Genomic DNA, 27,698 nt, shown 5'->3' with positions numbered 1-27,698 from the left:
CGACCCGACAGAATTAAGTTGACAGCACACGTCAAATGGTTTGCATACCAGCGAGATACTTTTTGATTCGCCCGGGTTATTCATTCATTTAAGTACTCATTCTTCCTAAAATTTACGACTGTCAATCATCCGTCTCATTCCTTTTCGGCGAATAAAAAGATGACAGGTATAGCTTAAAGTAAAATTAGGAGGCGTCTGCAGGAATCGGGGCCATTATTTGGCTTGAATTGGAATATTCCCGATAATATAAAAACACTTAAACATGGATGAACAAGTTACCTACTATACCTACCTATGCGTGTTCTGTCTATTCCTTACTCTACTTGTGAAAAGAATTGCCAAATAAATTTTATTTATCCCTTCTTAAAATAATATAATATCCTACATAGGCGCAGCGGTAAACGCGCTCGGTCTGCGATTGTTGAAGTTAAGCAACTTTCGCAAAGGGCAGTCATAGGATGGGTGACGACAAAAAAACTTTTCATCTCGAGCTCCTCCGTGCTTCGGAAGGCACGTTAAGCCGTTGGTCCCGGCTTCATTAGCAGTCGTTAACAACCATCAATCCGCACTGGGCCCGCGTGTTGGTTTAAGGCCCGATTTCCCTATCCATCCATAGGGAAGGCCCGTGCCCCAGCAGTGGGGACGTTAATGGGATGATGATGATGATAAGCTCACGACTGTATCCCAATCGGAGGAGTCAGAGGCACATTGATCGCGAGATGAACTGAGTAAGTAGGTACGCACGCTTCATCGAGCTTTTTTTTAGATAATAATAGGTTTATTATAAACTAGTTGTTGCCCTCGACTTGGCTCTAAAGCTTGACGCTGTTTTCACCATAGTCGGGTTTCATACAAATCCCGCGGCGCCTCCATTCCTGCTATTCCAGCTCTGCATGCATTAATCATAACATTCATAGCTCCGTCTCCCAAAATTAGACTCCATCACTCATCCAGAGTTTCTGAGTTTCAATAAGTAGGTGCCTTAATTTTTTATCCAAATCTGTCCAGTAGATTAGGCGCGAATAGGTACAGGCAAATAGACAGACGCTGCTTTGGCTCGATCCCGGGTCGTAGCATGAATCATCCTGTGCCGGACGACGCCCAGAACGATCTCATAGTTTAACAAATTATTGTAAATAACTTAGATTTTGAAATAAAGATATAGATAGTTAAATAAGTATAGTTAAGAAAATATTGTGATAACGATTGTATGTGATATTATTATTTTTGTTCCAATAAATTACACTCACCTCATTCGCGGCGCCGTCTCGTCTTAATGCGCGCAAGGCCCACTAGTTGCGAACCGTAAAATCGTATATGACTAGGGCGAGACGGCGTCGAAAACACACACAATTCGCACACCTCGCAACTCGAGGTTTATTTTTAGGAAGGTCGCAATAGGACCTTACACAACATAGCTTAGGTACAGACACAACTGTACAGAAATGAATCTTAAATAGTTGTTTTTATTTAGAACCAGCATCCCATAGAACATAGCGTGCGGTTTACAGTCCCGTACATTGGTCCTTCGAGCCGGATTACAGCCGGATAGAACATAGAAGATTCCGAATAACAGTCGGATATCGAAAACATAGTTCCGAACAACAGTCGGAAAACCTATAGTACAACTCGGATAACAGCCGGGTATAGTTAAATCCCGGGTAACAGCCGGGATACAGGAGTGTCTGGACAACAGCCAGACACGACACAGTATGAAAACCAGGAGTATGAAGTCGACAGAGATGGAACGGCCATCAACAGAAGACCCACCGGTCACCAACACAGCAACTCCCGCAGTCGCGGCCGCCGCCGTCACAGATAGAATAGATACAGCAGCCCCGCTGGTTACAGAACAGCCTGGTGGTGGTAGTACCGAAACATCTACTACCACTGGGACCAGCTCGGGCACCACAACGACGACGACGGGCACAACAGACGATACAGATAGGACTACGGGGGAATCCAACACAGAAGATAGCGTACAGAACGAGACGTTACGACCTGGATCGGTGGTCAGAGCCCCATCAGCGCCACACTCTACAGCTTCAAAGAAACGACGCCTAGCCTTACTTAAAGCAAAAGAGGAACTCCTGAAAAAAGAAGTCGAACTGGCAGCAGCACGCATCGCTACGTTAGCCGAAGAATCCGACGACGACACAGACATAGAGATAGCAAGTGTGAGCGACGTACGCACACGCACAAAGACGTGGGTGGACCAGCACTCAACGCTGGCCCCCCCGCTGCCCACCAACATAGCACCCTTAACTATAACGGGTGAATACAGAACCACAGTAGAAGAAAAACCGTCGCAAACTCAACACAGTCACGCGACACCTATAAACAAGGGGGCAAAACACAGCATAGCGGCACCCACTACACAAGGTGGATGCATCTCAACTCCCGTCACGGCGGGAGAACATGTGATCGCCAAACAACCATCGATAGAAATTACACAGTTAGCACAAGCGATCACGTTAGCTGCGCGATCAGCGTGTCCCACACCGCGCAGCACCTTCGAGCTTCCAACATACAGTGGATCTCACACAGAATGGCTGTCTTTCTACGCAGCCTACACAGCGACAGCTCCATCCTACTCCGACCAGGAGAACTTAGTACGCCTGCGGAAGAGCCTGAAGGGAATGGCGAAAGAAACGGTTGAAAGTCTTCTCATGTACAACGCGAACCCCACCGACGTAATGAAGACACTACAGCTTCGATTCGGCCGCCCCGACGCTATAGCTCACACCGAGCTCGACCGCCTCCGAGCTCTACCGCGCCTCAGCGACTCAGCCAAAGAAGTATGCGTATTTGCGACGAGGGTAAACAACATTGTGGCCACACTACGCGCCCTCCGAAAACAACAGTACCTGTATAACCCCGAGATAACTAAGCTCACTATAGACAAACTGACACCGACAATACGCTATAGATGGTACGACTTCGCGGCTGAGCAATCAGAAGACGACGCCGACCTACTGAAACTCGCAAGGTTCCTCGAACGCGAGGCTGAACGCTGTGGACCGTACGCGCAACCAGAGCGCGACACAGCTTCATCACAAACACAGCGGACAGCACCCGGCGCCGTCCAAATTCGAAAACAGACACAACAGCGTACTTACTCCACGACGGAAAAGGATAAGACAGCGTGCCCCGTATGCGACAAGACGGGACACACGGCGGTAAAATGTCAACAATTCACCGACGCGAACACAGACAAACGATGGGAAATGGCAAAAAACAAGTCACTATGTTTTCGATGCCTCACTCGACGCACTCTCAAACATGAGTGCAAAGCCCGAACATGCAACACCAACCAGTGCAACCGCACTCATCACCCTATGCTACATTTCCTGAAAAGAGAGGTCCCCGAAGAGAAAACAGAAACAGTCAGCACGGCATGGACGACGAGAAGAACTCACACCTTCTTAAAAATCCTCCCTGTCAAAGTCTCCGGTCCACAAGGCGATGTCGACACCTTCGCCTTACTCGACGACGGGTCCACAGTCACCCTAGTCGACGCCGACATCACCAACCAAGTCGGCATAAAGGGACCGAGCGACCCGCTACGCATAGAAGCCCTCTCAACCGACATAGGAGTCAGGAAATCACAGCGTGTAACACTCACGCTACACGGGGCGACTAACACCTTCGACACGCATGCCCGGACGATAGAAAACCTACAGCTCTCACCGCAACGCATCGAAAACGACGACCTCACCGAGTGCCACCACTTGTCCGACATCGCTCTACAACTAGTCTACGAGGCGACACCGAAGATACTAATAGGACAGGACAACTGGGAGCTACTCCTCGCCACCGAAACAAGAAGAGGGGCGCGGCATCAACCGGTCGCCTCCCTCACCCCTCTCGGCTGGGTGCTACACGGCGCACACACGCGCACTATAGGACATCGAATCAACTACATTACCGCACCCACACCCGAAGATAGTATGGACGAACAACTTCGTCAGTACTTCGCCATCGAGTCTCTCGCTATAGAACAGAAAAGGCCACAAAGCGACCCCGAACAGCGTGCGCTCAACATACTCGCCGAACGCACTACACGTAGCGACGACGGTCGTTACATAACGTCGCTACTGTGGCACACAGACAACGCGTCTATGCCCGACAACTACAATAACGCGTACAACCGCCTACTGTCTACAGAAAAAAAGATAGATAAAGATCCACTACTTAAACAGAAATACAACGAACAGATGGAAGCGCTTATAGAAAAGGGCTATGCCGAGCCCGCTCCGAGTACCAAAACAGCCAATAGAACTTGGTACTTACCTCATTTCCCCGTTCTCAACGCAATGAAACCGGGAAAAGTACGCGTCGTACACGATGCCGCAGCTAAAACGCAAGGTGTATCACTCAACGACTACCTGCTCACCGGTCCCGACTTACTACAGTCTCTACCGGGGGTACTCATGCGCCTCCGCCAGCACAAGTACGCCGTGTCCGCCGACATCAAGGAAATGTTCATGCAAGTCAAGATACGTGAACAAGATCGGGACGCCCTCCGCTACCTCTGGCGAGGCGACAATAGAGGCGACACGACTCCCCGAGAGTATCGCATGACATCACTCATCTTCGGAGCAAAGTCATCACCTGCGACAGCAATCTACATAAAGAATAGCAACGCCGAGCGGTACAAAGTCACAGACCCAGACGCGTACGACGCAATAGTCCGCAATCACTACGTCGATGACTATCTACAGAGCTTCGAGACAATAGAACAGGCCGTAGCTACGTCGAACAGAGTACGCGAGATACACAGCGAAGCACACTACGAGCTACGACAATGGACCTCAAACTCGCAGGAGGTTCTCACAGCACTCTCGGAGCCATCGACGACAACTCAGTCAGTCTCACTCGACGAAAACACGAAGACCGAACGGATACTAGGTCTCATCTGGAAGCCGTACAGCGACGAGTTAGCCTTCAACCTCGACCTAGCACGTCTGCCACAAGACGTGCTAAACAGAAAACAACCCACCAAGCGTGAGGCGCTCAAAATAGTCATGTCATTGTTCGACCCTCTCGGTCTCGCTTCGCCTGTCACATCTAAGGCGAAACAACTCCTTCAAGAAGTATGGAGAAGAAACATCGAATGGGACCAGCCGATCGACACTGACCTCGCCGCACAATGGACGGAGTGGATAGAACATCTCAAGAAGCTAACCCACGTCGCGATACCCAGATGTCACTTACATTACAGCGACGCTAGTAACATGCAACTACATGTTTTCGTCGACGCTAGTGAAACAGCCTTCGCCGCCGCGTTATACTGGCGCATACAGTCGCCGGAGGGACACGTGACTACATCACTGGTCTTGGGGAAGGCCAAAGTCGCACCGCTCAAAGTCACGTCAATCCCACGCCTCGAACTACAAGCGGCCGTCATGGGCAGTCGTATGGCCGCGACTGTAATAGAAGAACACGATCGAAAACCATCGTCAGTCACGTATTGGTCCGATAGCCGCACAGTACTCACCTGGCTAAAAACGGGCGCTCGCTCGTACAAACCGTATGTCGCACATCGAATCGCGGCAATAGAGGAGGTCAGCAAGCTAAACGAGTGGCGTTGGGTTCCAACTAAACTCAACGTCGCCGACGACGCGACCCGCGATGTACCAAGTGACTTCGATGTACAACACAGATGGTTCAGAGGCCCGGAATTCTTACGTGACGACCCAACTACGTGGCCTGCGGAGAAGCCACCACATATAGAAAACACCGGCGAAGAGAGACTGCACTATACAACACACAGAAGTGTCACCACAACGACACTAACAACAGCGCTCCCGGACAGTAATAGATTTTCGAAATGGGAACGCCTACTGCGAGCCACCGCTCGCGTCCTTCAGTTTATAGCTCTATGCCGCCGCAGCGCTGACGAGAAAGTCAACTACAAACGTACGGCGAAAGTCAGAGAAACAGACAGCACATGGGGGCGAAAATATAGAACCGCCACGCCCCGGCCTACAAAACAGAGGGACGACAGCTACAGAAAATTCATCCCACTAGATGCCCGATATAGCAAGGAGGCCGAAGCCCTCCTAGTGCGCGCCAGTCAACAACAGTCGTTCAAGAGCGAAATAGACACTCTGCAGAAAGGGGGCAACATACCCCATTCGAGCCGACTACGTCCTATCGCGGTCGAACTAGTCAACGGCGTGATTCAACTTAAATCACGTATAAACGCGGCGACGGACATAACACCACAGACACGAGCGCCGGCGGTCATCGACGGCGACAACCACGTAACAAAACTATACGTGGAGTACATACATCGACGCCTACATCACGCGAGCGTCGAAGCTACGATCAACGAATGCCGCCAGTACTATTGGATCCTACGCTTGCGTCCAATCGCACGCATGCTCATACATAGATGTCTGCCCTGCCGCATACGACGGTCGACACCACCGCGACCACCGACGGGTAACCACCCGCCGACCCGACTAGCGCACCATCAACGCCCTTTCACATACACTGGGCTTGATTACTTCGGCCCCCTCACGGTCACAGTGGGCAGAGGGACACAAAAGAGGTACGTCGCACTGTTCACGTGCCTCACAACACGCGCCGTACACCTAGAAATCGCCGCCTCACTAACGACAGATTCGGCGATTATGGCACTACGACGCATGATCGCGCGCCGTGGGTGCCCTACAGAAATTTGGTCCGACAATGGGACGAATCTACAAGGCGCCGACAAGGAGCTTCGCAAAACTATAGACAAAACAACAGAAGAGGCCGTCCGAATTTGCTCCGCCCCCCCGCCGCCGCGCCGCTACCTCGGCCCTCGCGTCCGCTCCCGCGCGACGCAAACAGAATCGACGAATTTTCTACGCGATCTCCAACGGAAAATAGAACAATTGGAGAGGGAGATCATCTACCTGAGAGCGAGCCAACTTCGAGGCTCTCCATATTCTCGGGACTACTTCACTTCCGACGCGACAATCTGCTACTACCACAAGAAATTCGGAGCAGAGGCTCGCAAATGCCACCCTCCATGCACATGGGAGCTTGAAGAAGGAGTAGAGGGACGCCGCCCGCACAACAGAAGAAGGAGTATGTCGACGTAGACTCCAGCGCCGTCAACATACGGCGGGAGGAATGTGCCGGACGACGCCCAGAACGATCTCATAGTTTAACAAATTATTGTAAATAACTTAGATTTTGAAATAAAGATATAGATAGTTAAATAAGTATAGTTAAGAAAATATTGTGATAACGATTGTATGTGATATTATTATTTTTGTTCCAATAAATTACACTCACCTCATTCGCGGCGCCGTCTCGTCTTAATGCGCGCAAGGCCCACTAGTTGCGAACCGTAAAATCGTATATGACTAGGGCGAGACGGCGTCGAAAACACACACAATTCGCACACCTCGCAACTCGAGGTTTATTTTTAGGAAGGTCGCAATAGGACCTTACACAACATAGCTTAGGTACAGACACAACTGTACAGAAATGAATCTTAAATAGTTGTTTTTATTTAGAACCAGCATCCCATAGAACATAGCGTGCGGTTTACAGTCCCGTACACATCCTTTATTTAATTATCCGGGCGGCAATCAACGAGATTGTTAGGGATAATCAACAAGTACCATTGATATCATTTCTAATCTGGCTGTTGTTAAAATGGTCCTCTAATACTTACACAAAATTAATTTTTAGCATAGCTTTGTATGGATACTCCTAAGCGATTTTTGCTGAAAATTTTCTAATAAACTTAGTAATTTTTCTGTTTTATTAAAAAAACTACATTAGTCCTTACTTAAATTAAATTACTAACTTAGTTTGTAAGTCACTGTACTAACAATATATGGATTATTGTCCGAAATAAAGTTATTTATTTTTTTATTCTTATTATTTATTTTTGTTTTATTTTATTAGTCTGGTTTAAACTGCTCCTTACTCATATTTCTCAAAATATCTCATAATATACAGTGGTTCGATACCACGGCGAACCCTTAAAAACTTGTGGTTCTTTTCTAATCTGATTTCCTTTTGAACAGTAGGTCGAGGCGGACAACCAGGCGAGGTACAAAGCAGAATTAACCTAATTTGGTAGGTTTTTTACGAACACTCATAAAACTATGATCAGAGTTGAACCTTTTCGATAAATTTAATACTATATTAAAATATCTCGAAAAATCATACGACTAGGTATGTAGAGTTATATGGCTGGTTAGATACCAACTTTAATATGTTAAAAATAATTATACATATACCTATCTATTTATACTTAGTAGCCCTAAGTAACCCAGAAGTTAAGTAATTAAAGTTATGATTCTATGTAATTTTGTTTATTTTGTATAATAATAGGCAGGGCTCTGAACTGCCCTAACCGATTTGATCGTTTGATAATACAATGTGGTGTAGCTACAACCCAACTAACAGGGAAGGCAGTAAAACACTGTTTTTTACAGCTTGTGTACTGGTTAGTAGCCGACCACAAAATATGTGAGCAATATGACAATTATAATTATGTTACTATTATCATAAAATCGTAAGCATTACTATGTTCTTTAATTACTTCTACATTATTAACTCTTTCAATGACCGTTTCCGAAATGTCGAAACCATTATAGGTAGAATAACTAGGTAGCTGGTTTACATTTTTATGATCTAAGTACATCTACTTAGTAGTAGCTACTTGTGATTAATGAAAATGTAATCTGTTACTTGTTAGTACCATCACAATATTGATTTAGTGTTGATACATTTTTTGAAAGTAGGTAAGTACCTAAGCACGCGGAGTCAAAAGTAGTGCCAATGACTCTAGCACATGGACATTTATAGTACTTAATTTAAAAAAAATAGGGTTGCGCCTTTTTGAAATATCACATCCTAATGCTGCTATTTCTTGTAAGTATTTTCATTCCGGGTACATAAGATTTTTTATCTGGATTTAAACTACATTGCCTATTGCGAAGTTTAGTAAAAAATGACATCCGAAGTGATTTTACAAAAAGGCGCTTGCGTGGTTTTTACTATAATGCGACTATTATGGAAGATATTGAACATTTAGCTTTATAAGAAAGATAGGTACTGAAATTGGTATAAGGTAGGTATTGTATAGTCGATTAAGATCAGAAAAGTTCAATGAGGTTTAGGTACTTAATTTATCTTGCAAGAGCTTATGTATGTATGATTTAGATCAACCTACCCCATAAAACAGTATACTTACGAGTACTTAAACATTTGCTTCTGTATCTATGTAAGTACAAATAGGCCAATTTTAAGATTTCTCAAATTCGTATCCATAATATTGTTAACGAACAGATTAACATTGACGTATTTTTACAAAAAACACTTCGACAATTGTAACGGATTGAGATAATACCGAACCTTTAATATAAATAGGACTTCAGCGGGAAAAATAAGTTATTTGAATTTGGCAGGGTGAAGCAAGTTAGTCAATTTCCATCATGTCACCGAAATATATGGTGTTGAGGGTAAGTAAGCTACTACTGTATACCTACTCTATTTCTAACCATGTTTAGTTTTAGAGCACCAAGAGGTGTTGTGTAATTTGAAAACATTTTTGCGGTTACGTAAAGCCTCTAAGAGAGGAGCTCGGTGGCGCAGCGGTTAACGCGCTCTGTCTGCGATTGTTGAAGTTAAGCGATTTTCACAAAGGCCGGTCATAGGATCGGTGACCACAGAAAAAAAAAGTTTTCATCTCGAGCTCCTCCGTGCTTCGGAAGGCACGTTAAGTCGTTGGTCCCGGCTGCATTAGCAGTCGTTAATAACCACCAATCCGCACTGGTCCCGCGTGGTGGTTTAAGGCCCGATCTCCCTATCCATCCGTAGGGAAGGCCCGTGCCCCAGCAGTGGGGACGTTAATGGGCTGGTGACGATGATGATGAAAGCTTCTAAAGCAAATTCATTCGAAGTACAAGTAGATCTAGCGCACCGGCATAAAACGGCATAGGTCCCTACATACTTAAATAGTTAAATCATAGAAAAAGGTAAGGTCCTAAGTAGGGGTACCTTTTCATTCAGTTCGGAATCCGGGAGTAAGTCTGACTCGAACTTATGGCCAGTTTTTATCATTTTTAATTTTCTCACATACATTAAGACTTGCACTACAATGATGAACGCACAGCGTAGCGTATACCTATAAGCCCGTTCATATTCAAGTAGATGCCAGAATGGCTGGATAAGATTAAATTTTATTAAAGCCCTTCGCGGTTTCCATTACGTACACACGGTACACATTACATTGTAACAGTCCTTAAGTGAAAGTTTACCATCATATAATATTAATTTATCGGTAAAAGTAAACTTTCTATAACAAAAAATGTAGATACCTATTAACCCGCTGTTGCTTGTCTTTCATAGTTTTTTTTTGACGTGACATATTGTAGATTTGCCGCTTAGGGCATTAACAACTTGGTTGGACAAATGGGGAGCGCTAGAGACTCTCACCCTTCTTTCATTGCCTTATAAAGTGTGAGGTTGTTTGGAAGGAATTGATACTTTAGCAATTAGAGTCGCATACTTTACTTCCTGTTTATTGTTGTGTCTTACGCGTGAAAGTAGGTAAGCATTTATGTATTTATGACTATAGTAATTATGTCTAGAAAAAAATCTTTATCCAGCTAGGAAGACATACGCGTGCAGCTAATTTAATTTTTGTAGGATTTATTGGTTATAATGAGGTATATAATACTCTTCAAAAATAAATATTACTAACCTGCTAGTGCCATTTTTGAAGGGCGCTCCTTTCTCTGATATTGGTTCCAATCTGAAGGTACCTCGATGTTTCCGACGAACCTCCAACCCCCGCGGCCTGCGGCATTTTTTAATACAATAAGTAAAACGAACATAAATCCTACACGAAATCTTTCTAAAACATGCACTATGAAACCAAACGTACGGCAGTCATTACGTACGGTCACGAGTACTAATATGTATACACTTTGCAACCATGTCACATTAAATTTTTTGAGTAAGCCTCGTGCGACAGGGTTCTAAAGGGTTCTAAAGTGGGTAAAATAGACAATAACAATCTATTTAGTCAAATAAGCCCCCGCGGGTGGCTCCGGGCGCAAAGGTCCCCATCACGCTTGCCGCGTTACCACGTTGTATGACGATGGACAACCTTTGCGCCAGGAAACAACCCGCACGAGCATCCGACCCCCTGTCACTTATCCTTCGCCCCACCTCCCTAACGAAAGCTATAGCCTCCGACCCCCAACAACCTGTCGTCTCGAACGCAAGTGGCACAAAGAGGTAGTTGCCCTCCAGGGCCGAATATTTCTCCCGCTTTCTACTCGCGGCAAATTCCGCCGCGGCGCCGGCTGTCTGTGCCGTTCGGCTGAGGTGCGAGGCGGCAAAAGTGCTGACGCACGTGGCATCCCAAAGTAGGCATTTCCCTCTCTGCCAAGGCACCATAGTCAGGCCGTCTGGCCTCTTTCCATCAGACCGACTGAGCCCCGGCGGCTCCAACACACATGGGATGTTGGCGGATATTAAGGCCCTCCGGACGATGTCATTGAGAGCGTGGTGGCGCGGGAATCTACCTGAACACCGACAGCAACTTAACGCGTGGCGACCACTCGCCTCCACCATGGAGCCGCAGATGCATTTATGAGGTTCACAAACATCGCAGCCCATGCGGAGAGCTACCGCCACACGCATAGAGTCATCGTCAAGCAGTGTTCCCACGTGAGGAGAAGGTAACGCCTGCAGCCACGCTCCCGATTCAGCCCTCGATACCGCCTTGAGCCTAGCCAGCTCTGCACCTACAGCCGCATTCTCGAGTCGTGCAAGTGCGGCCTTAGCCCCCACATCATCCCACGCGCGCTGCACCCGCGGAGAATCCGGCATGGACGCAGTCTGAACGCGAGCCGTCCACTTCGCGAAGGCATCGCTAACAAAAGGTATCGTAACCTTGTCTCCATGGGAATTTAAAATTTCAGAAACAAGGTTGTCAACCCCATGCGCCGACGCGAGAAAGGCTGGCAAGCCCACGTCCCCCGCACGCCTCACACCAAGGCCCCCATACCGTATGGGTAACGATGCCTGGCACCACTGGTCATCGGAAAGGGACACATTCAATATAATTTCCAATGTGTCCCTTAACGTGCCGTCAAACAAACCAACTTCATCGGGGCACAGCCACGTCGGGGTGGTTCTTAAAAGGTACGTTATTTTTGGTACCGCAAAACACACTCTCAACAGAAGCAAAGCGACATGAGCAGAAAGTTTAAAGAAGTTTAGGAATTGTAAAATTTGTCGGTTTCTCGACCCTTTTCCCTTTCCCCCCGAGAGCAAATTTTGCAGATTTTCCGAGAAAATTCTCGGGATAGAACCCTGTACCTGGCCTTCATCAGGAACGGATGCCCATTCTAAAGATAGACCCTAAAGTATCTTAAAGTCGATAAGTGGTTGTACGCTGCGCAATTCCTATGTATATGGAATGACCGGATGCGTGTCCGATTAACCGATTAAGATCAGGGTTCGGCAAATAGGACACAAAATCCCGACCGCTCGACCATATAGGTCAATGCAATGCAAATTATTTTAGGTATATGGTTTCTAACTTTGCAAGTCGCATCCGTCCAAAATATGATTCCGGCCAAGTAGTTAATGCCGTCTGCGGCAAATCTACAATAAGTCACAAAAAAAAGTCCGAAGTATGCACATCGGACTACGGATACACTACGTTTATGCACCCATTGCTCTTAAACGTTGTTGACCCCTGAGAAATATCTTTTTACCACAAATCAACGGCCTCAGTGGTCTAATGGTTGAAAGTTGGATTCACGATCCGGAGGCCCCAAGTGATCACTTTGTGGTCCCTAGTTTGGTAGGACATTACAGGCTGATCACCTGATTGTCCGAAAGTAAGATGATCCGTGCTTCGGCAGGCACGTTAAGCCTTTGGTCTCGATTACTATTTACTGATGTAAGTGAGTAATCGGCCTTTGGCGGCTCAATCATAACCCTGACACCAGGGTTGATGAGGCTGGTAATCCACCTCACAACCCACACGATAAGAAAAAGACTACAAATCAATCAACCATGCTATATCTCGTACCATAATGACATAGGTGTAACGTTGTGTATGGGGATCCAACGTGTACCTAAGAATTTACTATGGCTGGGACATGCTTAGATAAAATAAGACACTGGTACGTATTGCAATCACTTTTTAATGAGCAGAGCAATAATTTATGTATAAGAACAAACTTTTTCTGAAGGTCTGACGGACCTCAGAAGACTAATATATTTCACAGAAGGAGAAAAATGTGTGTTCAGCCTCGGGCAATGGCTGCAATCTATCAGCCACTATCAGCCAAAACAAACGACTCCTCTCAAAGCATTCAAAATACGAAAATTCAAATAAACCGACCATATACTAACTCACGGCCAGCACACTCTACATAATCTCATAAGTTTTTTTAATATTAAAAAATATATTTTATTTCAAATTATTTTTTTTTGCCATTTGCGCATCGCAGCGAAAGCGATAAGAAAAAATACATTAAAATTAATTAAGAATATTTCCAATCAAATAGGTATCGACGCTTGAGTGTTGTAAGTTTTCACATTGTTATCTACCTACCTATCAACCTAATTATACATTAATGATCTTTCTTGTCAGACCATTCCTCATACCATAATCATTCCTCTCAGAAAACAAATAAGTCAATTTTAAATGCGAGAGACATCAAAATCAATTTGATACGTAGCTAATCAAGGAAATAGTCCAGACTTCCGATTTCCACACCAGTTTTGTGCCGGAAATTTAAATAACATTTGCATAAGCCGCACGATAAATGTAACTTAGGTACCCATACCGATATATTTTATGGCCGAAATAAAATTATTGGTAGGTACTTATTCACTTACCTACTATATAATATATCTTGTGTGATTTACCTATAGGTACTGTGTAAGTATTCCGTATTACACGGGCAAAACACTTTATTAGAAGATGGTACTGTTTTTATTGACTACTTACATGTTTTATGGGTACTGTTACTCATAATGAATGCCTATAAAATTGCGACCTTTAAATTGCCCCCGACTATTAGTAGGTATATTCAAGAATAATTTATGTGTATGTATCCGATGAAGCTAATAAAATACAACTTACCCTTTAAAAAATAGCGGCACATTGCTCTTGAATTCAGCTGACATGCCGTTTTTCTTTCTTCTCATAAATCTATGACAATATCACTATATGTAATATAGGTTGTAGTGACCTACACAATAATTAATTGAATATGTGACTGAACTGAACAACAAAAGGTGTGGTGCAAGAGTGACGTACGGGCATGATATTAGAGGTTAGAGGTACTTACTGGACAAGTGTGAGAGCGACCCACGGGCCAAAGTTGCGACTGCGCAGGGCTAGATAGACTTGTTTACAAGTGCATGATATGACATATTGGCTGTTCAGCATACTTAGCTTATTTAGTGCTGATACGTTTTAATTATTGATAATTTTAGTACTTACCTGTAAAGCTAAAAATCTGATGACAGCTTCCTATATCCTAAGCCAACGTACATCGGATATCCTAAGCTAACGGACTATGATTTTTTTTATATAAATTATAGCATTTCTTTCCTTTCCTTCTGTATCTATTTCGAAAAACGACCTGCTAATATACATCGAAATTAAACGAAATTGTATGCCCCAGCCTTAAGTACCTACCTAATCAAACAATATTTTTCTCCGACCACGCCTCGGGATGGAGATTTACTCGTGGGATTGAGATAATAATCGATTTTGCGCTTCATTTTTATAACATCCCAAGCACAAAGAACGACTAAACTGCTATACCAACGCTGTCAACAGGCTTTATCAAGCACCTGCAAAATAATGTAGGTAGCTATAACATTCTGAAAAGCATCCTACATAATAATGCAAATATGGCAGACATCATGTCTGTTTATACTTTTTGGTGGCGTGATATTTTATAAAGTTAAGAACTCATCCAAATGTTGGCGGCAGCTGGCATCCTGCGGAGGCCAACATCGTAATAGGTACCAATCAGTGCGCCAGTGTCGACTAATCAGCTGAACGAACCGTTCTTGTGTTGTCGAGACGCATCTGCTCCCGAATGCATCACTACGTATATATTATGTTCGATCATCTTCGATGACATATATTCGGTGGTAGTTATTTTAATAGGTACTTAATTAGGTATTTCTATCTAGTACCATAGAAGAAGGAATAATACTTCATATAGAACAGCAACTCTCCGCTCACCACCAGTATCTGAGCTAAGTTTACCTCCCCCCACCCCTCGGACATAGTTTAGTCTTCAATCGTATGCCTTTAGACGTCACACACACAGATGCGCGTGTACTGTAATGTCAATGTGTGGTGTCTATGTAAAACGAGGTTGTTTGTATGAAGTGTCCGGGGTGTGCTAGTACCCATTTTGAATTTTCAGGAAACGCACATGACACGTTTGTTTTTACTGGTTGGAAATAGAATAGTATTTTTTTTTGAGAAATGTTTATAAGTACTCGTTACGTACGAGGTACGAGAGTCGTCAAGTGAAACGTATCAAAAAGTTTCGAAACATGTCTTTTATTGCTCCCACATCCGACGCGCCTAGAGACGTTGCTGAACGTCAGTCAGTGTGGGAGCACTTTTATTAGTCATGATAATTATAATCTATCTGACCTGACAAGCGATTCTCGGTACATAAATGTGGGTTGTGATTTTATACGAATCTTGCGTTGTCTGCGCATATTCGATGGATCAGCATCGATGGCGGGTGGCTACGCCCCTGGTGTCGAGTCCTGAATTTTAGGCAATACCTACTCTTAATTATAAGTACCTATGCTTTGATTTAACCAAATATTTTTCCCAAATAAATAATCCACCGCAGAATAGTTTTTTTTTTGCCATTATCACTAAGAAAGATCACATGCTGCCTGTATCATTTTTACCAATTTCACTAGAAGGTAGGGTGGTTTTCTGATTATCTCTCTCGATACCTACTTACTTTTATACATGGTTAGTTGACATCGTAACGGAACTGAAAATAACTTTGAAAAGCACTCAAATATTCATGAATTTTCCGACAGGAAATTCCGCTTGATATCAACTCGGAATCATGATCTGAATCATCCCAATCAATATTCGTTACAATGCCAATAACACCTGTATATAAAAACAATAAAATATCTTATTCATTGAAAATAAATAAATTATAAATTAATTCACATTTAATTTGATAAACATAAGTAAGGTACTTAGTAGGTTTCGTTCTTCTCTCAACCCTCAACAGCCTCAGTGGTCTAGTGGTTAGAGCGTTAGGCTCACGATCTGGTCCGGGTTGGATTCCTAATGGGGACACGTCAAAATCACTTTGGGAGACTGTCCTTTGTTTGGTAAAGGTTTTGCAGTCTTGAACTGGTTGTCCGAAAAAGTAATATGATTCCGGGCGCCTTAACGGCACGTTAAGCTGTTGGTCCCGGCTGTTAGCCGGAAAAACACCTTTTTTTTTTTTTTTTTTTTTTTTTTTTTTTTTTTTTTTTTTTTTTTTTTACGAGGAGAAATCCGTCATGGATACCCAGCCGCCCGGGGAAAGCGACTGGGTTATGTGAGACTCCTACTCACTAAAACTCCTCGGTGTTCCACTCCGTTCGCCGATTGGCGGGTGTCCGGGGACGTTGGCACACTCTTCCGTGCACCCGTCGGCGCCGTCCGATTCGGACTCTCCCTGGGTTCAGGATGGGAGGAGCAGTCCATCCTGATCTCCGATATTATGTGATCTGCCGGGAACACACGGCAGATCACAGCCTCCACAGCCCTTGATGGATTGAGCGACGGGATTTCCCCGCTCCCGTCGCCCAAGGGCTAACCGGGCAAGAGTTGGCGAGCAAATACCCCCCTTCTCCGCCCAGTTCTTCTGCGTCGGATAGGAGCAGAGAGGGGGTCGTCCTCTCTTGTCCGCTCCGCTGCCTCCTTCTGCGCCACCACGTCCTCGCAGAAGGAGACCATCGCGTCCCAGGCTCTCTTGCTGCCAACCATGGCCATGACCACAGCTGGCAGCGAGAGGTCGCCTCCAACCTCTGTGACAAGCGCTGCTCGTTGTTGCGCCCACGCTGGACAGACCCCCAGCGTGTGGTCGGCTGTGTCGTCACTGCAGGCGCAGTGGTGACATACTGCCAAGGGCTCCCTGCCGGCTATGTGGCACAGATATCTGCCGAAGCTGCCATGCCCCGACAGTATCTGTACCAGCCTGAAGGTAAGCGAACCGTGGCGTCGGTTCACCCATTCCTTGAGGACTGGGCGAACAGCCGCCACGGTCCGCAGGCCAGCGCATGGCTCTTCCAATCGCTGCCTCCATCTTCGCAGCAGATTGTTTTGAGCGCGCTTCCTCCATCTGGCCAGCTCGTCAAAGTCCGGCCCGACATCCTGCTCCTTGGCCTCCGCACATCTCACGTACATCTCCGCGAGAACCTCGGCGTCAAGGTCCCACGGAGGTGTGCCCGCAAGTGCACAAGCCGCCTCGTGCGAGATTGTGCGGTATCCTCGGATGACTCTGACTGCCATGACCCGCTGTGCTCGGTACAGCAAGGTCTTGTTCGGGCTAGTCAGAGCCCCGACCCACACCGGTGCGCCATACAGTGCCATCGAGCGTACTACGCCGGTGTATAATCGGCGGCACGTGGCACTTGGACCTCCCAGATTTGGAAGTAGCCTTCCGAGAGCAGACGCGGTGCTGATTAGCTTGGGTGCCAATCTCCGAAAATGCTCTCGGAAGTTCCACCTCGGATCAAGGTAAAGTCCCAGATATTTCATCTGAGGCTTTATCTCAATCCGACAGCCACCGATTTCGATGCTGGCACCTGCAGGTGGCCCCCTCCGAGGACCGTGAAAACACAGAGCCTCGGTTTTGTTGAGGGCCACCTTTAGGCCCAGCGACTCGATGCGCCCTACTACCCGCCGAACGCCAGCTGTAGCGAGCGCAGCCGCCTCCTCGTAACTCTCCCCCCGGGCCGTGACCAGAGTGTCATCTGCATAACAGACGATGTTAAGGCCCGAGGGAAGATCGCCCCGCAGGGTCCAATCGAACCCGATGTTCCACAGGAGTGGCCCTAGGACCGACCCCTGCGGAACTCCGCATTCCATGGCCTTTCGATGGAGTGTGCCATCCCGTCCGGTGTAGAGGACCTCCCTGTTGCACAGGTAGACCCCGATCAGTCTCCGTAGGTACTGAGGCAACCGATGATATCGGATTGCCTCTTGGATACTGCCAAACGGCAAGGTGTTAAATGCGTTGGAGATGTCCAGGGACACCGCCAACAGCACGCCGCCAGAGACAACCGCTTCCTCCGAGAGAGCTTTGACACGAGTGATCGCGTCAATGGTCGATCGGCTCACTCGGAATCCGAATTGGTTGTCTGACAGATCAGGGCCTACATTAGTCAAATGCTGGGTGACACGGGAGGCAATGATCCGCTCAAAGAGCTTTCCCGTGTCATCCAGCAAGACTATAGGGCGGTAGGCAGAGGGGGACTCTGCAGGGCGCCCATCCTTCCTGAGGAGAACTAGACGTCCCTCTTTCCAACAAGCCGGGAACTGGCCCGACGCTAAACAAGCGTCGAGAAGCTCGGCTAGGTGAGCCCCCAACTGGTTCAGCGCCAATGCCAGGACCCGACCCGGGACACCATCTGGTCCGGGCGCGGTATTTTTCGCCCGCAACTTTAGCGCAGCCGCGCGCACCTCCACCGACCTTAGTGGAGGAACCTCCTCAGCCTCGTCTTCCTCTAGGAAGTCCGCCATCGTTGGAGGTGTGTGAGCAGGTCTGTCCGGGAACAGAGCCCCCACCACATCGTCCAACAGCTGAGGCTGTAAGGTTTCCGTGATCGGGGGCGCCTGTGGGCGAAATTTACATCTCGCCGCACGGTACGGACGCCCCCACGGATCCCTATTGAGGTCCTCCAGCATCTGCTGCCTTGAAAGGGTTTTGGACCTGCTGATAGCCAATCGCAGGGACTTTTTGGCCTGGCTGTAGATATTATGCAGCAGGTCCTCCCTTTCTTCGCTACGAGCTCTAAGTCTTCGGTACCTGGTGAACTCTCGACGCGCCGCAACGCAAGCTTCGCGCAGATCAGCTATATCTTGAGTCCACCAGTACACTGCTCGTGTAGGGGGCCGCCTCTTGGCTCGAGGCATTGACGCATCGCAGATATGCGTCAAAGCCTCTCGGAATCGTACTGCGCTTTCGTGCACCTCTGCCGGATCATTGGGCTGCATGGTCCATGACTGGACAATCGCAGCCTCCTCCAGCAGCTCCTCGTTGAGGCGCACGAGTGACCACCTCGGGAAGACCGATGGTCTGGCTTCCCGTTCCCGACGGGAGATGAAATCACCGGATGAGGTGGAGACCTCGAACGTAATGTAGCGGTGGTCCGATAGGGTCTCCACATCATCAAGAACCCGCCAATTTGACACGCGCGATGCTAGGGCAGGGCTAGCGAACGTTAAGTCCACTATGGACCCACTCCGCCCTCGCACCCACGTGTCAGTTGAGCCGCAATTGAGCAGCGCAAGGCCGCACAATGCCGCCCACTCCTCAACCGCTTCGCCGCGGTCGTCGGTCTCCGGGGATCCCCATGCTGTGCTGTGGGCATTAAAATCGCCCAGCACGATCACGTTGCGTTGAGTTGCTCCTCTAATAGCTATCCCCAAACGATCGAGGAATAGCTGGTACTCAGCCAACGGAGCATTGGGAGAGAAGTAGACCCCGAAGACCAGATTGTCGCCCCAAGAGGAGCCGGAAAAAAAAAAAAAAAAAAAAAAAAAAAAAAAAAAAAAAAAAAAAAAACACCTTCACCAACCCGCACTGAAGCAGCTTGCTGCAGTATGCTCCACAACCCCTCCGGTTGATTGAGATCTGTGCCTAGAAGGGGACGTATATGGTTATAATAATAAAGATAAAGATTAAGATAATTTATTTGCTTAAACATGAGTAATATAAATACAGATGACAGTGTATATAATCGTTCTTACAGATTCCTCAGTGTTATTTTTTTTTGTTATCACAGGCGCTATGGATGTATTTCTGTTTGACTTCAACGTTGTCATCTTCAAATGAAGAATCAGAACGGGACTTCATAAAGCATGTGCTGAGGATTCCTAACCCTGACAAAGTCCTGAACTCAGTGTTCGGACGACTGGAGAGCAACCGGCAAGGTCTGATGGCAAGAGGTAGCTACTCAGAAGAAGCGGATTGTGAAGAATCTTATGAGGTTATTAACTTCATCTTTAAATACTTGTAGTATGTTTTCTTACAAAGTAAACTGGTGCTTCGATTCAAGGGTCATTTATTTGGTTCATTTGTTGTTCCTGACTATATGCACTTTAATGTTCTTTTTATAATTAAAACAGGCTAGTCCTATAGCACACGCGTTATTAGTGCTATTAATGCTACAGGTAGCACAATACATGTTCTTGGCAATACATACATATACATAGTTTATTAAGACAATAAAAATCTTAAGTACCTTGCCAGTATTTACAGGCTCCTTTCACTTCATACACTGTACATTGTAGTCTAAAATAATTACGACCTAAGTATTAGTTTTGAAATTCTTAGTCTAATAGTTTTACTAGCGTTACAATTACAATGTAGCGCTGAGGCATTAGCGTCCAAATGGCGGGAGCAATAGCTTAATGTTGAAATTCCATATTGCCAGATATACTTAGTACTCACTCGTTTACTTTTACTAAACTAAAAAATCTAGTATCTTTCTCATTCAAAGGCTATACACGATAAACAGTGGCTCCGCCATTTTGACGCTTATGCTGGGGCTGTGTGCTAAGCCTGTACCAGAAAGATAAAGTGCTGAATGTTTTATGTTTACTCTCAGACCGGTATAGAAAGTAAAATACCTACAAAACAGATTATAAAATTATTGAAAAAGATGCAATAGAGACTTATAAAAAAGTGTATAGATAAGCTTTAGAGCTCTTTCTAAACTTAGCGCTGGATAACGATGCATCGTGTAAAACGTAAAATCTCTAGATAAAGTAACTAACTTGTTCTGTTAGTTACTTTATCTAGAGATTTTACGTTTATCTAGAGATTTTACGTTTTACTAAATTGTTCTGGAATCCATGGTGAACTACATACAAATAGAAGAATACAAGTAGAAGAAATACAAGAATACATACAAATACAAGTAGAAGGAAACCCTATAAAACCCTGAACCTGTCTGGGTCATACAAATATTATGTACTGTTAGATAGAAAAGAATACATTACCCTAGCATTGTCTCGTTTTTCACGGGGTCCGCTTACCTAACCTGAAGATTTGACAGGTCCAGTTTTTTACAGAAGCGACTGCCTGTTTGACCTTCCAGCCCGCAAAGGGATAAAAACCAGTCCAATACAGGTTAGATCAAATGCATTTCTCGGAAATGTGGGTTTCCTCTCGATGTTTTCCTTCACCGCTGGGCACGTGATAAACATTTATGATCCAAACATGAATTCGAAAACAAATTCGACAATCATGTTTAGGCCCGTGTTGGATTCGAACCTGCGACCTGCTACCACGGCTCACGAAAAGAATCGATAGACCTAATCTCGACTAATACATCACTATGCTAACGAACTGAAATTTTGTTTACCTCCAGCACAGAGTAAACAAAATACTACGTATAGAAGGGGCACTTGATTTATCATACCCTGATGGCCACTTTTGTATTTTAGTAAGAGAGCGCGGACTGTCTGATTCGATTTAATATTTATCTTTTATATTCGAAGAACGAGATTTTCGTATGGAGTGTCGGGCTTTGGTTCTGGTGAACGCGGAAGAAGCGATTTAACGGGCATAATGTGCGGTGACCCTAATAGTTTTTCTTTGAGAATAGCCATGGATCGTACGTACCTCAAAACCCTAATGACGTGACCGCAACCAGTACGTACACGTGTTTAATGTCCGTATCTAAAGTTAATGAATTAACTGTACTGGATGCTTTGAAGGCATAAAAATATTATTATTCTATGTTTTGATAACAGAATTAGATTCTATTCAGCTATGGCAGGCTATTAAAACACAACACAACAATTATTAAGCTCACAACTGTATTCCCAATGGGGCTAGTTATCCTTTATAGGTACATCCATCGCAAGATGAACGCTTCACTGAGCTTTCTCTTAAACCAACGTCATAGATGAGCCATATTGCCGAAATCCTTTTAGGATTTCGATTTTAATTTTGTTTGTTATCACTACAGGGTTTGCCTGAGTATACGGAGACACTACAAGGGCAAAGAATAAGAGAGTTGAGACAACTGGGAGCGCAGGTGAGATAACTTATAATCAACAAGAGATGAATTTATGTTTTGTGTGCGAGCGCAGAGTTTTAAATTCTAATAATATTACTGGGCTTAGTGACTGATTAAATGAAACCTCTCGTATAAAGCATGCAACGTTTTGCCTCTACGTTGCGAAAAGTGCATCTATTATGATAAATTCGTCATTAGATGTTAACCAGAAGTTTTAGGTAAGTAAGTTGCAAACGACTACGAAAAACCATAGCGTAAATGAATAAAATGTATAAGACACCTCAATCCCTTTTTTATTAGATTACACTGTTCTCTCAATTCATTTGGAGTAGGACAAATGATTTTTAAGTGTCGTGATTTTAAATCATTTATTGTGCTCAGTAAGTAGTGTATTGGGGACTCTATTTTTACGCTTGTAAGTAATTCAATTCTAAACTACTTATCTTTCGCCAGTTCGTGATATAAAGTCGGCAGTCGCATAAAAAAAACATAACTTTGTCCTCTTATTGAAGTACTTTTTCTGTTATTTGATTTTTTACCTACTTATACTTATTTTACAACAGTTATTTACGACCCAGCCTGCTTAATTGCCTACCTGATGGGACAGTAACTTGTTACTATAAGATAGGTCCTTCATTCACTTCTACTTCCCCAAAATGAGTGACGATGCCCCAAGACGATGAACGATGTTTTAAACCAATGGTTTAGTAAGTTTTCAACTTAGGACGAATATAAGGATAGTTGCTGATTCCTTTTTTTTAATTTATGGCTGTTACGGGCCTGATTTTATACAGCTTCAGGATCGACCAGAACGTTATGTACACCGATTTGTCCATAACCAGAGTACGTGTCACGCAACAAGTCCCGCGAATTTTAATGGAACTAATTGACAAGTCATACAAAGTCACAATTATAATTAAGATGCCAGCGGCCCCGGCCGCGGGACTGGTTTTGTGGTACGGACTCTACATAATGTTTGAAATCTAGAAAGGCCTTGAAAGTGACACATAAAAACTAATCCTTTTTCAATTCGTAGAAACACTATCCTATCTGTCATCTGGAGAGGAAGATCAAGCGATTGAATACCAACGAATACGAATACAGACCAGCTTACTATGAAGAAGTCAGATGTCTTTCATCGAACGTCGAGGATGTTGGGGTCACCAATGAGGTAAATTACAAATAGTAATAGTATTCAGTGGTGGTTTCGTGACGTCACATTGAATCTGAAAGACATACGCTAATGAAGTAATGTACTATTTCGTTCATAGAAAGACCTAACCAACTGTAAGTGTCTCATTGCATACAAATTGGTCAAGCAGCAGACGTGAAAGTGGACGTGGACGTGATAGCAGTTAAGTTAGTTCTCGTGTATTTCGGCCCATATCCACAAGATTCTTTGCTGCCTGAATAAGTATAAATGGTATAAATAATAACATCAATACCTGCAGCTTTCTGTGCATGCATGTCGGGCACGATGCGAAAAACGTGCAAATATAATTTGTATATTTACTTTATCAAGCTGGCTCGATATGCGCGCACCGTGCTTCGGGTGCTGATCATCAATTAAGACACAGTGTAGACTTTCAAGGTGGTTTAGATTACCAAACTCTTTTAGAAACATTACTCTCAATAATATATTATATAGATAGACTTTCTAGTCTATATTTAGCTTTTAGTTTCATAACGTAGCCGATTAGCTTAGATTCGCGTGTGTTGAAATAAGGCCCCCGCTGAGGTCACTTTAGGAAAAGAACTTGCATAAATTGCCTCGGGTCTATAATATATTAGGTATCTTCGTGGTGAAGAATGCTCCGTGATGGAGTAACAACGTTGTGGTTTTTCAAATCAAATCATTTCATTTTCTGATAATAATAATTATTCCATAATAAAATTAAAATTTAACCACAATCAGAGTCCAAAATCAAGCTGAAGTTTTGGTAGTAAGTTACCTACATGAATCTTTCTATTTCAGATATGTTCCAGTCTAGGATTTTCGTGTGTTCAATGGAATAAAACTATACACCTGACACGGAGACGCTATCCTAGGTAATATCTATAATTAACCACTGACCTTTATAAATACAACTACTAACACGTTTATACATAATATTATATAATAATACAATATAAACCTGTTTCGCAAATAGTTAGGCATTCTAAAAATAGTTTTTATATAAATCTACGGATACACAGGTTGTTATATTAAACGCAACTGTTCTATCTCTTCGTTTAAGCAAATAATTTAATGACGTATTAAGATTTCATTGTATCGGACAAAAAATGTACCATAGTCGTTGTCGACACGGAGAAGACTGGATAGTATTAGGTATCTATAGGTAGGTACTTAAAAAATGAGGATAAATCTGCCTATTTCTTCCGTCAGCTGTCCCTACTGTTCTTAAATTTTGACAGTTCCCCATAATATTTGAGTAAACAAACATAGGGGAAGTACCTAAGCCCAAGACGGGTACCCCACCCAAGACGAGTCACGTCGGCAGTTCGCGCGTTCTACCGAGCTTAGTCGATGCGTTCGAAAGCCCCGCGCCACTACGGGCAGGCGTTTGGGCTCTGTGATGTGAGAGGTGTAGTCAAAAATATTTTTTTCGCTGCTTTTGTAAAAAATGCAACGGAAATAAGAGTAATTCCTCTTTTTGACATTATTTATTCCCAATAAGTTGCACGTGCTATCTAAACCATATTAATAGGCCTTAATAAACCAAAACTATTGCAAACGCTGGAAAATATTTTTTTGATTATTTTTCGAACCTCAATTTGAGGTCCTCAAATAGCTTTTAGTTTTATCTTCTAGTTTCAATATGAGAAAAAAAAAAGAAAATAACAACCAAAGTGCCAACCACCAATGTACTACACTAAGATTTCAAACGTAGGTGCACAAGACTTATTTGTACACTAGCTTTTGCCCGCGACTTCGTCCGCGTGGCGTGTTATATAAGAGAGAGATCTTTGTGTGTGTGGGAGTGCATATCAAATTTCAAGCATCTAACTTATGCAGTTTAGATTTTTTCATACAATTTTTTTCCCAATAACTCCCATTTTTCAAAATACAGCCAAAAATAAACTTTATATTTACTAAGGTATGCATGCATGCTAGATTGAATCAATTGATTGAATTGATTTTTTTTTAATTGATTGTTCATTGAGTTTTAATTTTAATACACACTTCCTCTCTTCCCTTCAACGTTGCTGTGCCCTACAGGGTCCATGTTTTAGTTCCTATGCCTATGTAACACCCCATTGTACTACGTGGAATGCAATAAATAATTTAATTGAATTGAATTGAAAACATCTATCTTACGCGGTTTCGATTTTTTCATACAAATGTTTTTTTCCCGCTAACTCCCGTTTCCGTGGGAATTTTGCAATATCCTGTTGCAACTAAGGTTTAAGTTAACTAAGGTACCTGCATGCCAAATTTCAAGCGTCTAACTTAAGCGGTTTAGATTTTTCATACAAAAGGATTTTCCCGCTAATTTCCGTTCCCGTGGGAATTCCGGGAATTCCTTTCTTAGTGCACCTCTACGGTACCTAAGCTATGTCCCTTCCAAATTTCAAATGCCTACATTTAGCCATTCAGGCTATGCGTTGATATGTCAGTCACTGAGTCAGTCAGTTTCTCCTTTTATTTAGATTTGATTTTTTCATACAAATGTTTTTTCCCGCTAACTACCGTTCCCGTGGGAATTTTGTAATATCCTGTTGCAACTAAGCTTTAAGTTTACTAAAGTACCTGCATGCCAAATTTCAAACGTCTAACTTGAGTGGTTTAGATTTTTCATACAAAAGGATTTTCCCGCTAATTCCCGTTCCCGTGGGAATTTCGGGAATTCCTTTCTTAGTGCACCTCCACGGTACCTAAGGTACCTGCATGACAAATTTCAAACGTCTAACTTGAGTGGTTTAGATTTTTCATACAAAAGGATTTTCCCGCTAATTCCCGTTCTCGTGAGAATTTCGGGAATTCCTTTCTTAGTGCACCTCCACGGTACCTAAGGTATCTGCATGCTAAATTTCAAATGTCTAACTTGAGTGGTTTAGATTTTTCATACAAAAGGTATTTCCCGCTAATTCCCGTTCCCGTGAGAATTTTGGGAATTCCTTTCTTAGTGCACCTCTACGGTACCTATGGTACCTGCATGCCAAATTTCAAACGTCTAACTTGAGTGGTTTAGATTTTTCATACAAAAGGATTTTCCCGCTAATTCCCGTTCCCGTGGGAATTTCGGGAATTCCTTTCTTAGTACACCTCTACGGTATCTAAGGTACCTTCATGACAAATTTCAAACATCTAACTTGAATGGTTTAGATTTTTCATACAAAAATATTTTTCCGCTAATTCCCGTTCCCGTGGGAATTTCGGGAATTCCTTTCTTAGTGCACCTCTACGTTATCTAAGGTACCTGCATGCCAAATTTCAAAAGTCTAACTTGAGTGGTTTAGATTTTTCATACAAAAGGATTTTCCCGCTAATTCCCGTTCCCGTAGGAATTTCGGGAATTCCTTTCTTAGTGCACCTCTACGGTATCTAAGGTACCTGCATGCCAAATTTCAAACGTCTAACTTGAGTGGTTTAGATTTTTCATACAAAAGGATTTCCCTTCACTACTCTGCTCCTATTGATTGTAGCGTGATGAAAAGTATACTATGACCTGTCCAGGAGTGTGAAGAATAATTGTACCAAGTTTCATTAAAATCCGTCCAGTAGTTTTTGTTTCTATAAGGAACATACAGACAGACAGACAGACAGACAGACAGACAGACAGACAGACAGACAGACAAAAATTTTACTGATTGCATTTTTGGCATCAGTATCGATCACTTATCACCCCCTGATAGTTATTTTGAAAAAATATTTAATGTACAGAATTGACCTCTCTACAGATTTATTATAAGTATAGATTGAAGTTTTGTGAATTATCATGTCACAAAAGTCGACTAAGGAATAACAGATCTATTCTATCCAGTTTATCACGTTTATTGGACAGATTGTATCAAAATTATTTGGAAAGTGATATAATCTGTAGTAATGTTGTCTACAGGAATTACTTGATTTTGCATTTGAAAGTTTATAGAATCCTTGCTTTTAGTGACTGCTGGGAGACAAAAACCTTGGTGATACCCGCTGGCTGCGAATGCATGTGGCCTGTCCACCAACTGGGAGATATGACCCTGCACCTCTGAAGACTTCTGAACAAACCTCGACCTACCCACGTTACAACGAAATATGATCCATTATATTAATACGTATATTTTTGTAAACGATATCAGTTATTATGAATAAACAAACGCCAAAATTGGCTGGGAATAACAATTCGTTTATCTTTTTATTCTGAACTTGTTCTTCTATCGTATGGGTTGTGAAGTGGATTACCAATCCT

At 43.9% G+C, this 27,698-nt stretch overlaps 2 protein-coding genes across 2 annotated transcripts in view; one reads left to right on the top strand and one right to left on the bottom strand.

The window, feature by feature from the left end:
* The window catches only part of LOC126380726 (STE20/SPS1-related proline-alanine-rich protein kinase-like), a 32,494-nt gene extending 18,206 nt beyond the window's left edge, over positions 1-14,288 (bottom strand). Inside the window, exons 1-2 of the mRNA XM_050030320.1 lie at positions 14,135-14,288; positions 10,724-10,819 (exon numbers count right to left, since the gene is read on the bottom strand). Of these exons, the coding sequence (XP_049886277.1) occupies positions 10,724-10,819; positions 14,135-14,199 (161 nt within the window). The 5' untranslated portion in view covers positions 14,200-14,288. The remainder of the gene's footprint in view (positions 1-10,723; positions 10,820-14,134) is intronic.
* On the top strand, positions 9,422-27,604 carry LOC126380742 (uncharacterized). Its single transcript, XM_050030344.1, has 6 exons — positions 9,422-9,479; positions 20,056-20,259; positions 22,249-22,317; positions 23,336-23,470; positions 24,275-24,348; positions 27,408-27,604. Exons 1-6 carry the CDS (start codon positions 9,453-9,455, stop codon positions 27,499-27,501), a joined length of 603 nt encoding a protein of 200 aa, XP_049886301.1. The 5' UTR covers positions 9,422-9,452; the 3' UTR covers positions 27,502-27,604.
* The last annotated feature ends 94 nt before the right edge of the window (positions 27,605-27,698 follow it).

The sequence above is a fragment of the Pectinophora gossypiella genome, chromosome Z (assembly GCF_024362695.1).
Source record: "Pectinophora gossypiella chromosome Z, ilPecGoss1.1, whole genome shotgun sequence".
NCBI lineage: Eukaryota > Metazoa > Arthropoda > Insecta > Lepidoptera > Gelechiidae > Pectinophora > Pectinophora gossypiella.
This window is presented reverse-complemented; position numbering and strand designations above follow the sequence as displayed.